Below are 14,170 nucleotides of genomic sequence, written 5' to 3' on the forward strand. Positions count from 1 at the left end.
TGTGTGAGGGGCCAGTGGGCACATCATAAGGACAGGTGCTGCTCCAGTCCTGTTACAAGAACTCTGAGCGCCGCAGCAGCCGGCACTTCGACACACGGCCCCGCTAACCGCGGTCACACCAAGGGGACGCGCGGTTTGTGCGAGCCTTGCTCCCGTTAGGAGTTACCCAGCGGGTGCAGCAGGGATGGAGGTTTAGTTATCATTACCTACAGGATTAAACATGTGGACCTGGCGTTTTCATTCCGTGGTGATTGTGATCCAAACCCATCCAGAGCCTGGTACAGCCCTTGTGCGTGTTTTACCCCCGTGTTTTTGTCTGGGCCAGCCGTGCTCCGAGGGCAGCAGAAACCTGCCCAGCAGCGCTGCCTTGGCTCAACGCCACCAGAGGTTGCCACCGACATCCCCAGGGTAGCCAAGAAAGGAGCCAAGGAGAGAGAAATCTCTCCCTTCCTGTCAAGTCCTGATTTTTCCCATTGAACTTTTCCCTTTTTTCCTGCACGATGCAATCCTTAATTTTTTTTGGATGGCGATCCCAGCTTACGCACGCCCCTGTACCAGGCTCTGCGAGCAGCTAACAAGCTCTCTAAGGCAGCACGTTACAGGTCACATCCTCCCACAGCAACAAAGGACAGAGCGCGTTACGACACACAAGCTACGATTGTTATGAAGAGGTGAGAGCATTGCAAGGCAAACTGTACCTGATTGCCGAGGAAGAACTACGGAGGAGAGAAGTTGTGGAGGGATAAGGGTTGGGGAGGGGGGCGGGGAAGTCAAGAGCAAGAGGAAAGAAAAGAAAAAAAAACAAGAAAAACATTTTATGGGATTAACAGTGCAATAATCACGAAAACCGTTAACTGCAGGGAGTTAGAAACCTGGGGGTTCTGCTACTTGGTTCTCGGGCAGCAGCCGCAGCTCGGCCCACGGCAATGTGCCCGGCGAGCCTGGGACTCGGCGCAGCTGGAGCGCTGCAGCTCAGCCCCTCCGTGCCGAGCCGTGAGTCCTGAAAACAACGCGCAGGAAACCAGGCGGGTTTGCTGCCAGCTTGCTTCAGAAGTTTACCTCGGTGAATAACTTGAAACATAAACACCGAGCCCGTTACAAAGAGATTCTTTAAGGAAATTATTCTCCTTCTTCAGGAGCGAGCTAAGAAAAACACGGGCGTAAGGTACACTCATCCACGAGAAGAACTTCAAGGGCAGCCGGCGGCGGCAGTGAATGCAGCACTTCATGCTGCCCTCCCCAGAACAGTGTCGCTTTTATGCTCTCCTGCAGCTCCCGGCGTGGGGCACGCCCTGGGGCCGGGCACAGCACTGGGCAAACGCGGCTGAGGCACCGCCGCCTCACTGGGACGCGGTGTGACACGGGGCGAGGTCCCCAGGGGTCCCTGGGGCTGGGGCCAGGGCTCCCACCAGGCTGGGCACCACGGGGGGCTGCAGGCAGCCCATGGGTAACCTCCCTGGGGGACACTCGTGCTGCTGGGACAGCGTTCAGAGCCCTCTGCCTTACCCGGTATTTGTTCTCGCCGATCTGCTCCACTTGAAACCTCTTGGCACACTTGCACTGGGCCACTTGCCTGGTGACCTGCCACCGATAAAAAACGAAAGGTAAGGGGCCAGGGTCTGAGTCTCCCTGACACAAGGCATTGCTTGGATAAAATACAAACCTAAGCAGCCTTTCTTTCAAACGCACAGTAGGTACCGGTGATAAATGGATGAATTATTTTGGCTCAGCACCAGCACAGCTCTTTCTTCCCTCTTTGTTTCCCCCCCCCCCCCCCCCGCCAGCGTGCAGCCTGAACCACCCCAAACCACAGCGCCCGCCCCGCCGGGTGCTTCACCTCGTCTTCGATTTTGTCCGCGTCAGTGGTTGGGCGGTAGGCATCCTTGTTCGGATGGAGAGCAGCCACAAACTCGTAGTAATCGATGTAGCCGTCGCCGTCACGGTCAAAGATGTCGGCCACCGCGGTCATCTCCAGCTTTGTTGTGGGGAATTCTGGAAGGAGGAAGAAATGAGCAACCGGTGCGCAGACCTCATCCCTCAGAGCTGGGGACGTCAGGGCACGGTCTGCAGCCCGGTCCTCGAGCAGCAGCAGCCTCTCTTCACAACGAGGTGGCCGTTTTCTGAGCCCGTTTCAGGCAGACGGGGACTTACTAGAGGCCAGGATGCCATCGATGAACTCCTGCCGGGTGATCTTCCCATCCTGGTCTTTGTCAATGCGCCGGAAGAAGTCCATGACGCGGGACTTCTTGTGGTTCATCCAGCGCATGTACTTCTTCCGCCAGACATCGAAGTCGAAGTTTGCGAACTCCTTCAACTGGAAGGAGATCGAGAGTCAGTGTGGGAAATCCCTGGAGGAAAGGCACCCAGCTCCACAGCACCCTCTGCACCAGCCTCCCGGGGACCGTGCCTGGGCCCCCGCTAACACCCAGTGCCCGAGCTCCGGGAGGGCTGACCCCGGTGAGCCCCGCTCACAAGGGGCTGCTCGGACGGACTTCCCCGAACAGCACGACACACAGCGCAGCCCACAGCACCACGCGGACCGGGCGTCACGTCAGCACTGACACGGGATGAAGCGTCCCCCACGGCCGTGTACGGACACAGACGCAGAGCTAGCCACGTGCACACAGACGCACACACACCCGCCTCGCCGCACACCTCTGGGGCGTCTCCTCGCCCGCACCTCACCTGTCAACGCCCCGCGCTCTGCCAGGGGGAAACACCCACGGCTGCCAGCCTTGTGGGTGCTCGTCTCCCCTCTCCCTTTCCCCGTAAGCAGCACAGAAAGCTTTCTTGCTCATCTCCCAGGAAAGGCAGCAGCTGGGGCACATCCCAGCGCTGCGAACCCTGGCAGCAACGCCCACGCCACCAGGCTGGGACAAGCCCCTCATCCTCCTTTTAAACTAACACCCCTTTTGACCACCCCCCCCCCCAAAAGGGCTCCCACAACCCCACCAGCTGAAAGAGCTTACAGCGAGGTAATGCAACAATTCTGAACATTTTAAAAAAAAAAACAACAAAACAAACATTCCTGGAGTTAAAAGCAACAAAGGAAAAACATTAATACGCATAAACTGAACTGACCTACAGAAAAAGCAACGAAAAACAAAAACACTCACTTCTGGGCATAGCTGCTTTGTTAAGCGTAAATAAAAACAAAAATTACATTAGATGTTTGGAAAAGATATATACAGTAGCACTAATCAGTTAAACTAATTACTAGGAATAAAGCAGGCCTGGCTGTCATTACCTCGATAGATACCAACTGCAGGAGCACAAAGCAGTTCATTAATGTGCAGTTAATTAAAGAAGGCAGTTTCCAGCCGTAATGTTTTAGAAGTTTTGTTTTTTTTTTTTCCTTTTTCTTTCGGCATTTTCAGAAAGGCAGCAGAACAGTCTGCGAGGCCCAGGCAACTTAAGCAGCAGCACTAATTTCAAGCACCTCTGGTGCCAGGGCGGCGCGCAGCCCCCGGGCACCGCTCCCCACCCGGCCGGGCAGCGCGGCCGTTACCTCCTCCAGCCGGTCCAGGGCATCGTTGAGCTTCCGCTGCCGCTCCAGCGCCAGCAGCCAGACCTGCTGCCAGCGGGCCGAGAGCTGGTTAATCCGGGGGTTCTTCGTTTCCGACTGGGAGATAATGGGCATTGCAGGGGGGGCAGCCTGGCTCAAAGATTTTCCTGGAAAAAGGGAGAAAACGCATTGTTTGAGGTTGCATCGATGGGTTCAGTCAGTCTGAGTGGTCAAGGACAAGCAGCAAAGAAATGCACTGTGCATTTCAAGCAGAAAGGCTCCCACAGCCCTGCTGCTCTCTGAACGGCAGCGCAGGCTGGAGCCGTGTCCCCAAGCTGGAGGACGGGGCAGGAGTTTGCACCCCAAGCCCTGCCAGAGCTCCCTGGCATCAGGGGATTCAGAGAACTGTGCCTTCAAGAAGCAATGTATGGAAAACAAATTAATTAAATAATAAATCACAAAAGAAGTGCAGAAAGAACCCAAAGAGAAGTGACGGTGTGCGCCTCCCAGCACCACTGAGACAACCGAGACGAGGGCAGGCTCAGCACCCCTGGCAGAGGTGCTTTTGTAATCGCCACCTGGATTCTCCCCTCCTGACAAGCTTCAACTGCCTTCCTGGTGGCTGTCAGTGCAGGATGCCTCGGTAATTGATAATCAGAGCTAATTAGTTTCCTATGTATTCCACTTCCTCCCACCATAGCACATGTTTCCCTGAAGGGGAACGTACTGTTGCTACGGGACTTGTCGATGAACGGCCCGTGGGGGGGCTCAGTGGCTTTCCTCTTGTACGTCTTGGTGACCCGGTCCACATCCGGCTGTTTCCGTGTCATCTCCTCCATGAAGGACTGTCAAAACACAGAAGCAACAAGAGAACGTGAGCAGTTTCGTGACGGTTTTGGCCTCCAGCCACTGTTGCTTTGGATTCTCCCTGGACGTGCCGAGCCCACGGAGAACACAGGTGCGTTGAGGGATGTGGGCTCGCAGTCAGGCAATTGCACAGCTCTGACTTGAATCTGCAAACACCTGATTTCATCCCCTGGGCTGGCTTTGCTCCTAAGTGGCAGCTTGGGATGTGCAAGATGCTATTTTAACAGCGACTTAAACAGAATTCAGTGCCTCCCCCACAGCACGGCAGGAATAAAACCCTATTTGTCCTCTCCAAGGGCCTGCGATGCTCCCCATGGCACAGAAAAGCAAGCTTGCTTCAGCACAAGGTGTACCTGGTGTTCAGTGATGAGGGCTTTGACCTGATCGATGTTTTGTGGCATTGCCTCCTGATCCCGCTGAATCAGGGTGGTCTCAGCCCACTGGATCCAGGCCAGGAGCTCTTCCAGAAGCTCTGCGTTCGCCACCAGCTCTGAAAGTGCAGACTCCAGCCTCTGCTGGTGCTGCTTGGCCCACGTGAGAACCTGTTGGAGGAGCCGAGAGGACCATCAGTCCAGCAGGGGAAACCAGGGGGATGAAAAGCAACAACATGGGCACGCTCTGGGACCGGACCGGGCAGCAGCTCAGGGACATGCTGTCCCAGAGCTGACCATGCTGGCTGGACGCGAGCCTGTGCTCTTGGTGTTCCCTGCACAGTGCGGCCCTGGGGACTCACCTCCTCGAACCTGGCCCGGATGATGGTGATCCAGTGCTTGATGGTGGTGATGCAGTCAGGGTGGCAGGCGGCCAGGATGACCTCTCCCATCCCCACTGCTGCGTTCACGTCCACCCTCTTCTCCTCCACTTTCTTCATGAACTCCTAGGAGAGGGGCACACGCGGGCCAGGTGTGAAGGGCTGGCACACAGCAGGGACCACCCAGCCCTGCCAGCCCCCACCCTGCACCCACCTGCGAGCTCTGCATGGGAACACTTCTCATCAAAATTAATGCCCATATTATTTTCCAGCCAACTGGTGTCTTTTTTTTTTTTTTTTTTTTAATAAAGCCAATTTAATTTCCCTTCATCCCTTGAAACACAGAACATGGGAACTTAAACAAGGCCCAAACGGATTATTTTGCAGTATTGTTGCCCACAAATTTTGCTCAGGTTGCTCTAAAAAGAGAAGGCAGAGAGCTGCCCCATGCTCCTGGCACCTGCCCTTGACCCCGAGGGCAGCTCCATGCTGTGATCCAGAGCTCCCTGTCACCTTGTGAACGTCGATGAGGGACTGCAGTGCCTCAGCATCGTCGGGAAGTGCTCCCCGAAAGCGCAGGGACTGCTCTGCTTCCGAGAGCCACTCCAGCAGCATGTGCACAGCCGTCCTGAACTCCTCTGCCTGCGGACACAGAAGCACATGCATCAGCCCTCCCTGGGACACGTGCTGGGCAAGTCACAGTTGGGAGCTGGACAGACAAGGGGCTGAAAGGGACTTTAAAACAAGAAAAAGAAAAGAGAAGAAAGACCTGTCTGTTGGCCTGGGCTTGCCCAGCACCAGCACGGGGCTCTGCAGCTCTGCCCTGAACCCACAGGCAGCAGTCATGCTCCTGGCCCTCTCCTTGGCACCAGCTGCGCTGCAGAACTTGGTGGTTTTTAAAAACAGCCCAGCTACCTGTGCTCTGGCCAATTTGGCACCTGGGTAGTTTATTCTGCAAATTGCCTAGTTGACATAAAATCTACGTAAGAGCCTTCTGACCTTTCTTTCAGCTCAAGTTCAGCTCAATGTCTTTTTCTTGCACTGGACTTTAGCAAAACGAAGCCTCAACAGCCTCTGATCAGCAGCCTATTCCCACCTGCCTGCTGCGCACATCAGCAAGATCTTTCCATCCTCCCTTTTCAAACAAGCCTTTATTGGCTCTTCATTGAGGAAAAGGTAAAGAACTGGTGCTGCTTTGCAGTTCTCACTGGTAACTGCTACAGGACTGGGGTGTCTTGCTTAGCCAGGAAATTGGTTGCCTCTGCCTGGGCACAGGGGAAGCGCCTGGCGCATCTTCTCCAAGGGAGGCGTTCGTGTCACACCCCAGGGCACAGCCCTGCGGCACGGGCAAAGCTCTCCAAACCCATTTCCACTGGTAGCCTTTTGCTCACCTGCTTCAAGGCCTGTTCCAGGCGTGTTTGTTTCGACACAGACAGCTTGCACACCGTGTCCCAGCGGTTGCTCAGCTCTTGCAGCTGCACTTTCACCCAGGTGGTGTCATCCCGGCTGTTCTCGATGAGCTCCCGGCCGGAGCGCTTGAGCACCTGGACAGTCCCCGTGCGCTTCCCGAGCTCCTTCTGGAAGACCTGAAGGAAGAGCGGGCACAAGCCAAATGGGTCAATCCCAGAGAGCTGTTTCATGTGGGATAAGACTGGGGGCCACATCTAGAATAGTTTGTAGCATGGGTTGTGCACCCACTGCCCAGCTAGGTGAGATGGCAGGCAGGCTGGGAGCTGCCCAGCACATGCAACACCTGAGCATGTTTCAACCTAAGTGCACATGGGCAGAGAACTCAGCACGGTCAAGGCTCTGAGAAGGGCACGAGCCCAGACTTGCCACCATAGCACCCTGCAGAGTGGCCGTGACCCAGAGCAGAAAGCTCAGGCTGCAACACAAGCAGCTGCTTTGAGGAGAAGCCCAAGCCCTGTCTGGAGATCTCATGTGTGACCTAATCCAAAACTGGGAGCGTCAGCTTCTGAGACACGCTGGAGAGAACTGCCAAGACCAAAGTTTATAGAGGACTATAAACTCAGCCACCTCTTCAAAATTAAATCCTCAACAGATCTATCTGGTAGTGTCTTGGAAGAACACAGCTCCAGGCCCTGAAACCATTCCAGGAACAGAAAAGTTTCTTCCCTCTTGTTCACCCTGTTTTTGCCCTCCTTGTCCACCTCAACGCAGTGAGACATGCAGCTCCATGGCGAGCCACCAGCTTTGGCTCCTCTATTGTTTGGCACTCAGGGAAGAGACGAGCTCTGCTCACATCCCCACGAAGACCTGCAGAAGGAGCTCTCACCTTGTGAGCATCCATCAGGTTCATGACCAGGTCCAGGTCACCGTGGACAGGCTGGTCTTCAGCTAACTGGGGCTCCACCTTGTACAGCCAGTCTACCAAGGCCTGCAGCGCATCCATGAACTGGCCAGAGAACAAGAGGGCTTCTTCCAGCTTGTGCTGCCTGAAAAACAGATGTCCCCATGAACTTTCATGAACATCTCCTTTTGTCATTGCCCAGTAAACTTCTCCACCCTCCAACCACCCCACAAAATCACCATGTGCTCTCAGTCCAACCTCCCTTCCACTGCTCCCCACTTTGCCAGCCCCTGGCAAACAAGCACTGCTGGTACAATACCAGGGGTGGATTTACCTTTCCACAGATTTGCCACACACTGTGTCCCATTTATCCCGGACTTCTCCCAGTAAATTGTCCAGCTTTTGAGTGTCATCTGGAAGCAAGGCTTTTTCTTTGAGGGCTCTGCCCGTCCTGATGGTGGTGTCATAGACAGGCTGCTTTCCACCCAGCGTCTTCTGGAACTCCTGGGAACAGGGAGAGAAAACAAAACTCCTTCAGAAAGCCTGACCTCGCAAAGAAGATACATGGCTCTTGTGTGGATCCCTGTCTGTACGTTTTCCACTGCAGCAGTAAGCACGGCCATGCCTTTCCCCTGTTCTGAGAGCAGAGGAGATATTGCCCCGATCCCTCCTGACAAATTGCCCTCCCACCCCACGGCCAGTGCCAGTCTTGCATCATCAGAGCTCTACCTTGTGTTTGGAGAGCTGGAGCTTGATTTTGTCAGGATCATTGGAAATCTCCAGCTCGGAATCCAGGTGATTCTCTGCATCCTCCAGCCAATCAATCAGTTTCTTCCAAGCTTCGTGGAACTGCAAAGAAACAGAAGCAAGTTTGAAACTTCACACTGAAGCTGCCTCCAGTCCCGTTCCGGTCTCAGGACCTCCTACCCCCAAGGCTGGCCGTGCCTCGGGGTCTGTCGCACCCTCCCCGTGTTCCTCACCTGCTTGGCTCGCTTCCTGGCGTCATCAAGAGCCCGGCCCCGCTCCACTGAGCGCTGCACGACCTTCTCCCAGCGGGACTGGACGCTCACCAGCAGATTCTTGATCAACACCACGTCCTGCTTTTGACTGAGAAACTTCAGCTGGTTCCCAGTTTGGTCCAGCTCAATGATGCGATCCCGATGAGCATTCACTTCGTTGGCGAACACCTGCAAACAGCAAAGAAGTGCTCCTATCTGTAAGGAGCCCTGGACGTGCCCACAAGCACCTTGTGCATGGGTCGGGGTTCAGGTCCCACACTTGCTCCCACCACCCCGTGAAGCCGTCCTGCGCACCTTATGCTCGTCGATCTGGGCCAGCACGGCGCTGAGGATGAGGCTGGGCGGGGGCACGATGTTTAGGCTCTGCTCAGCCAGCGTCAGCCAGTTGATGAAGTCCTGGAGGGAGTTCTGGAAGTCCGTAGCCAGGGCAAGCGCCTCCTCCAGCTTCGCCTACAGCAGTGGGGAGGGAGGGGGGAAAAAACCAACACTGAGGGCGAGAGCTCCCAATCTGCGGTTTCACAGACAAGGGCAGGCTTTGTGTCCCTGCTGAAACGCGCCTCTAATGGGAACCTTGTCAGCTCGGCCAGGAAACACGACTTGTTTACCAAGGCGAGGAGGTTTCAATGAAAGCCGCCGCTTCAGAATTGGTTTCTTTCAAAACCCATGGGGGAGAGTCGCACGTGAAAGGGGAGACAACTCCATTATCGACACACAAGCAGCTGCGTCACCCTCAGCTTCCCGAGAAAGGGATCACCATAGGAAGAGCTCTCAGTAAATGGGAGGTGGATGACATTTCGATGGCAACAGCTGCAGCACCACAAATTTATTCTGGGCTGAGGCCACCGCGTCCCTTGTTTTATCTCATCACTGGCCAAAACACTAGAATGGAGTCAGCTCAGAGGAGGATTTGGCCTGCTGTCTCACACAGAGGACCAACAAAGTGTGTCTTTCAGAGCTGCAGGAGGTTTCTTACCACCCCTTCTCAAAATTAATCCAAATGCAATTTTACTCTCATTTTCTGTGTGATTTAACCAAATTTTACAACTATGTAGAAATAAATAACAGCTCAGCTCTCAGACAGCTTAGATGACAAATTCAACCTGACATTTAGATGACAAATTCAACCTGTGCGACCCAAGAGAGGTTATTAAAAAAAACCACAACCCTCCTCTCCAGCCCTGTCTGGCTCCATGCACTGTCAGGGTAGAACAGAGCAGCAGGCAGGGGGCACACCTGCTGTTGGACCAGCTCGTGGGGTAAGGATGGACGGTGTCTCTGCAAACACTACCTTTCTCTCCTCCATCTTGGTGCTGACCAGACACCACTTCTGCTCCAGCAGTGCTACGCTCTGCTCCGTCTTGGAGCCGGAGCCAGAGTCATCGCGGTTCAGCAGCATCAGTCGCCCCTTGGCCAGCAGCTGGCTGTACACATCCTCCTGGGCTTTCAGCTGGCTGTACAGCTCCTGCAAGCGAGGCAGCACCGAAGCATTAGACAAAGCAGGAGCTCAGAAAGGGGCTGCAGCTCGCTGCAACTCAAGGTGATGAGAAAATTAAGTTCTGGGCAGGCAGAACAGTGACAGCAGCGTGCCACTTTGAGCAGAGGATGGTGCTTAAAGCATTGTGATGCTTGTCCAGGCATCAAGTGCAAATTTATCTGTAAGAGAGCAGAGAAGCTCTCATCTCCCTTCCCATCAAACACATAAAGGAGAAGTTTTGATGCTGATATTTGACAGACAAAAGCTTGTGGAATTGAAAGTACTAAAAATCTGCCCCAAGAAATTACCATGTGGGCATTGAGCTGTTCCCGGGCAGTTTCTGGCAGACCTCCCGTGGGCTTCGATGCAGACAATTGGCTCTCCATTCTCGTTAGCCACAGGAGGAAGTCTTCAATCTCACCATGGAAACCCTGGGCCTGTTCGGGAACATATAATCGGCCACCATCAGATGACATCAGCCACCATTGATCATGCGCCAGGGTTAACGCTGTGCTTGCTTCAAAACCAGATAAAGAGGCAGAGCTGGATTGAACAGCGCGTTAAGAGGGGATGCACAAGGTACCCCCTTAACCATATCAGTCTGGCAAATAAACAGAACACAGTTGGTTTTGCAAACAAAAAACCGCCTGCTTCTAAATCTGACTGTGAAGCTAGCGCATCTCTAGCTTGAGAAGGTAAAAGTCCCTCTGCGCTTCCACCATAAAGCCCCATCTTCTTGCAAGAGAGAAATAATTAATTTTCCAGCTCAGGGTAACAAACACCTGTGGACTATTTCGAGGCAAAACCAGGGAAGATGCAGCACGCTGCTGATCTGCCCCAGGGCAGAGGAGGGGAGGTCAGCGCTGCGTGGGGCCAGCTGAGCTTGCACCCGCAGCAGTGCCTGATGCTGCTGCATCCCCGGGCAGGCACTGCACTGCTCCAGGACAGTTAGATGCAAAGCATGGCATTGAAAGCCCAGGGTCTCCAGCTCCTCTCCCCTTCGCTCCAGAAGCAGCTCCCCTCTGCGCAGGCCAGTACCTGCCATGTGCCCTGACCTGCTGGAGGGTGGACTGCAGCTGCTGCTCCCTCTCCTCCGTCTTCTGCAGCACCGACTCCCAGCACGCATTCAGCTTCTCCAGGCGGTTCCGAAGGCTGCTGGCATCGTCCCCTGCGCTCGACTCCAGGAGCTCGTTGCCTGCTTTGTTCACCGTCTCCACAGTTGCTTGGTGGGCCAAGACATCGTTCTTCAGCACCTACATGAGACACGTTGGGCAAATGTTGGACATCTCCGTAAACACCCTGTTACTTCCAGCGTGCTCTTGCGGACTTGAACCAACTCAAACCCTTCATGAGAGAAAATTGTGCAACAGGAATGGATCAAAAAGTGACACAGAGAGAGACTACTCACATGGTGCTTTGCAAGTTCAACCTCGATGACTTTTGGGTCTCCATTGATGGGCTTCTGTGCATCGAGCAACTCCTCCGTGTGGGTCAGCCACGCCATCAGCTCTGCTAATGCGTGCTGGAACTGCCCAAGTGCCAGAAGAGCAGCTTCTAGCTTGTGCTGGGCAATGACAGGGAAGGAAAAGGAAAGTTTAAGTCAGGAAGGAGGGGGAGCATCTGAGTGAATTTCAACCCCGCACTGGTAAGAGCCCAGATCTCCTCTGTACCTGTCTGTGAGCAATTTTCTCGCCCAAATTCTCCCAGAGATGTTTCAGCTCTGTTAGTGGCTCCTTTATGATGTCTCTGTCTGTCTCATCTGTAGCTTTTTTTAGCATCAGTTCACCTTGGTGATTAAGCTTTTCCATCTCAATCTGCTGCTGGTAAACCTCCATTTTAAACTCCTGCCAAAACAAGCAGGACAAAAACCAGAACGAAATGAATCATTCGAGCGAGAGCTCTGCGATGTAAAGCAAGCATCAGAGAAGCGGCCCGACTCCACCCGCGTACCTTCATCTCGTTCATTTGCTCCTTAACTGTGTTGAGGTCAGTGCCGACAGGAGACATGTTGCAGAGTTTAATCACAGCATTATCCAGCCAGTCAAACATGGCCTGAAATGAGTGCAGACACCGTTAGCAAAGGGAAAGGCAAACAACGCTCTCCCACAGCCAGTTGGAAAAATGGGGCAGGTGCCCCCATCACCACACAGCCACCTAACTTTCCCCTGGGGGGCAGAGATGCCTGCCTCCAGCACACACTTCTGCGAGGTCTTTCACCTCCCTGCTTCCTCTATAAGAAAGCGATGGCAGCCAGGCTCATCCTGCTCTGCTGTGCAGAAGCAAAGACAGACTTGGAAAAACAAATGCAGTCAAACATTTGCTATTCTTTGGAGCTGGCTGGTAAGATCAGGGTCTAACAGAGGCTGTAAACAGTCTCACAGGAGACATTTTCCTGCCTTGCAGTACTGCAAATCCTAGTACAGCTTCAGGGAGAGGATTCACGGTGATGTTCCCACATCTACCCACCGCACATAAACAGCCCTCTCTCTTACTTGAAGAGTGTCTTGGTACTGCACAGCCGACTGCATGGCTTCTTCGAGCTTTTCAAGCCTTTCCTTCCAAGTTTTGTTTAGATTTTCCCACGCATTGTTCATCTGCAGAACACAAGATTGCCCACAAAATTTGTTAGGCTTTTCCACTTGAGCTCTCACTTGTTCCTACCTGATTTTATCTGCATGAGGGACTGCTGTTCTTCCTACCTCATCAATGCTCTTTTTCACTTCTGGTTTCTCAGTTTCGCCACAGGCAAAAATTAAATCAGTTCCAAGGAGTCGGATGAACTCCAACTCTTCATGCAAGCCGTCCGTTTCCTCCTTAATAGTCTGCATACAACATAATGGCGAAAGGAAAATGTTTATTATTAAATGCTCTTCCAAAAATTCCCCACAAATAGGAGGGCTAAAGCGTGGAAAGTCCTTTCTGCGCTGGATATGTCCTGCATCCTGGCCAGCAGCTCAAGGCCAGACCCCAGGGCTACATTACAAAGCAAGCAGATGGGTGCCCTGCTCACCAGCACTGCTACCGCCAACCTTTTCTGCTCCCACCTCTGGCCAGAGTGGCAAGGCAGCTGTTTGCAGGGTTTGGGGGAACTAAAAGAAGGAATTCTGTATTTAGCTTGACGTGAGCCTGAACTGCCTCACTGAAGATGCTGTTTACAAGAGATGTACTGTTTACAGGAATATTTTGTCAATACAGGAATTAGTTTTTGAGACTCAAAAGTTGCAAACCAAAGTCAGAGTGGTTATAAAACAAAAATAGAAAGGACAAACTTAGCAAAGAGCAACATAACGTAACACGCCATCTCCCCAAGGTCCAAGCCCAGTCAATATGCAAACACCTGAAGTGGATTTCACCATTTACTTGAAACAACCACACGACAACATATAAATCCAAGCGCATCCAGCTTTACACTTATCTCCACTCTAACCAAAATCTAAATATACACTTCCCACGCTAGACAGCACTCAGATGCCTTCTACACAGACTGGGAGCAGAACCGTGCAAACTTCCACATCACTCAAACATGTGGGCACACAACTCTGACCGCATGCTTGATAAACTTTCCAAAACGGTAGTAAAAAAAGTGATTTAAGCATTATTTCCTTGTCTGGAACAGGGGGTGGTGGAGGTGGGGAGGTAAATGTAAAATACACTTCTGTTTTTTCCCTGCAGTTCCAAATTACAACGGAAACGTTTCATAATCTGACTGCCTACAAATGTGTTCTACAGACACGTTTGGCCATGCTCATATTTAAGACCTATCCCAATCTATCTTACAAGGTGGGTGCAAACAAGCTCCAGACAGAGGAACAGTCCCATGGTCCTCACCTCTGCTGCTTCCACCTGCTGCTTGATGATGGACGGGTCAATGCCTGGGCTCTCCAGGTCATGAACGATGTCCTGTGTGTCTTTGATGGTAGTCAGGAGGGCTGCCATGTCATACCAGAACTTCTCCGCAAGCTCCAGGACATCAAGGAACTTCATCTCACGTTCCTCCGCCCGGGCTTTGATGTCTTCCCAGAAGAAGACCATCTGATCCAGCTTATCCTGGATTACTGAAAGTAGGAAAGAAAACAGTCAGTCAAGGAGAAGACTGTCTTATCTTGCCCCAAGGTAACATTTTTACAACTCAAAAGCATTTTACAAAAACTTTCCACTTAGAAATAGTCAACAGAATATTCAAATGGGAACTAAAGGCGGATGGGGCTATCAGAGCATTAACTACGAGGGATACTCAGAGACA

The 14,170-nt window shown here is 52.9% G+C and overlaps 1 protein-coding gene across 16 annotated transcripts in view; it reads right to left on the reverse strand.

Moving 5' to 3' along the window:
* MACF1 (microtubule actin crosslinking factor 1) overlaps nt 1–14,170 on the reverse strand; it is a 143,068-nt gene that overhangs the window by 7,357 nt on the left and 121,541 nt on the right. For 8 of the 16 annotated variants that reach the window (XM_040535285.1, XM_040535281.1, XM_040535277.1 and 5 more), the window contains 25 exons: nt 13,756–13,982; nt 12,627–12,749; nt 12,420–12,521; nt 11,878–11,979; nt 11,598–11,771; nt 11,336–11,491; nt 10,983–11,180; nt 10,236–10,364; nt 9,742–9,915; nt 8,748–8,903; nt 8,415–8,621; nt 8,164–8,283; nt 7,769–7,938; nt 7,420–7,579; nt 6,515–6,709; nt 5,637–5,765; nt 5,106–5,249; nt 4,726–4,914; nt 4,233–4,350; nt 3,509–3,672; nt 3,117–3,128; nt 2,152–2,314; nt 1,838–1,992; nt 1,507–1,581; nt 699–716 (listed from right to left, as the gene is read on the reverse strand). In XM_040535285.1, coding sequence (XP_040391219.1) covers nt 699–716; nt 1,507–1,581; nt 1,838–1,992; nt 2,152–2,314; nt 3,117–3,128; nt 3,509–3,672; nt 4,233–4,350; nt 4,726–4,914; nt 5,106–5,249; nt 5,637–5,765; nt 6,515–6,709; nt 7,420–7,579; nt 7,769–7,938; nt 8,164–8,283; nt 8,415–8,621; nt 8,748–8,903; nt 9,742–9,915; nt 10,236–10,364; nt 10,983–11,180; nt 11,336–11,491; nt 11,598–11,771; nt 11,878–11,979; nt 12,420–12,521; nt 12,627–12,749; nt 13,756–13,982 — 3,560 coding nt within the window. The remainder of the gene's footprint in view (nt 1–698; nt 717–1,506; nt 1,582–1,837; nt 1,993–2,151; nt 2,315–3,116; nt 3,129–3,508; nt 3,673–4,232; nt 4,351–4,725; nt 4,915–5,105; nt 5,250–5,636; nt 5,766–6,514; nt 6,710–7,419; nt 7,580–7,768; nt 7,939–8,163; nt 8,284–8,414; nt 8,622–8,747; nt 8,904–9,741; nt 9,916–10,235; nt 10,365–10,982; nt 11,181–11,335; nt 11,492–11,597; nt 11,772–11,877; nt 11,980–12,419; nt 12,522–12,626; nt 12,750–13,755; nt 13,983–14,170) is intronic. The other 8 variants (XM_040535290.1, XM_040535291.1, XM_040535289.1 and 5 more) reach the window with 2 other exon arrangements.

This window comes from Cygnus olor, chromosome 23 (assembly GCF_009769625.2).
Source record: "Cygnus olor isolate bCygOlo1 chromosome 23, bCygOlo1.pri.v2, whole genome shotgun sequence".
NCBI lineage: Eukaryota > Metazoa > Chordata > Aves > Anseriformes > Anatidae > Cygnus > Cygnus olor.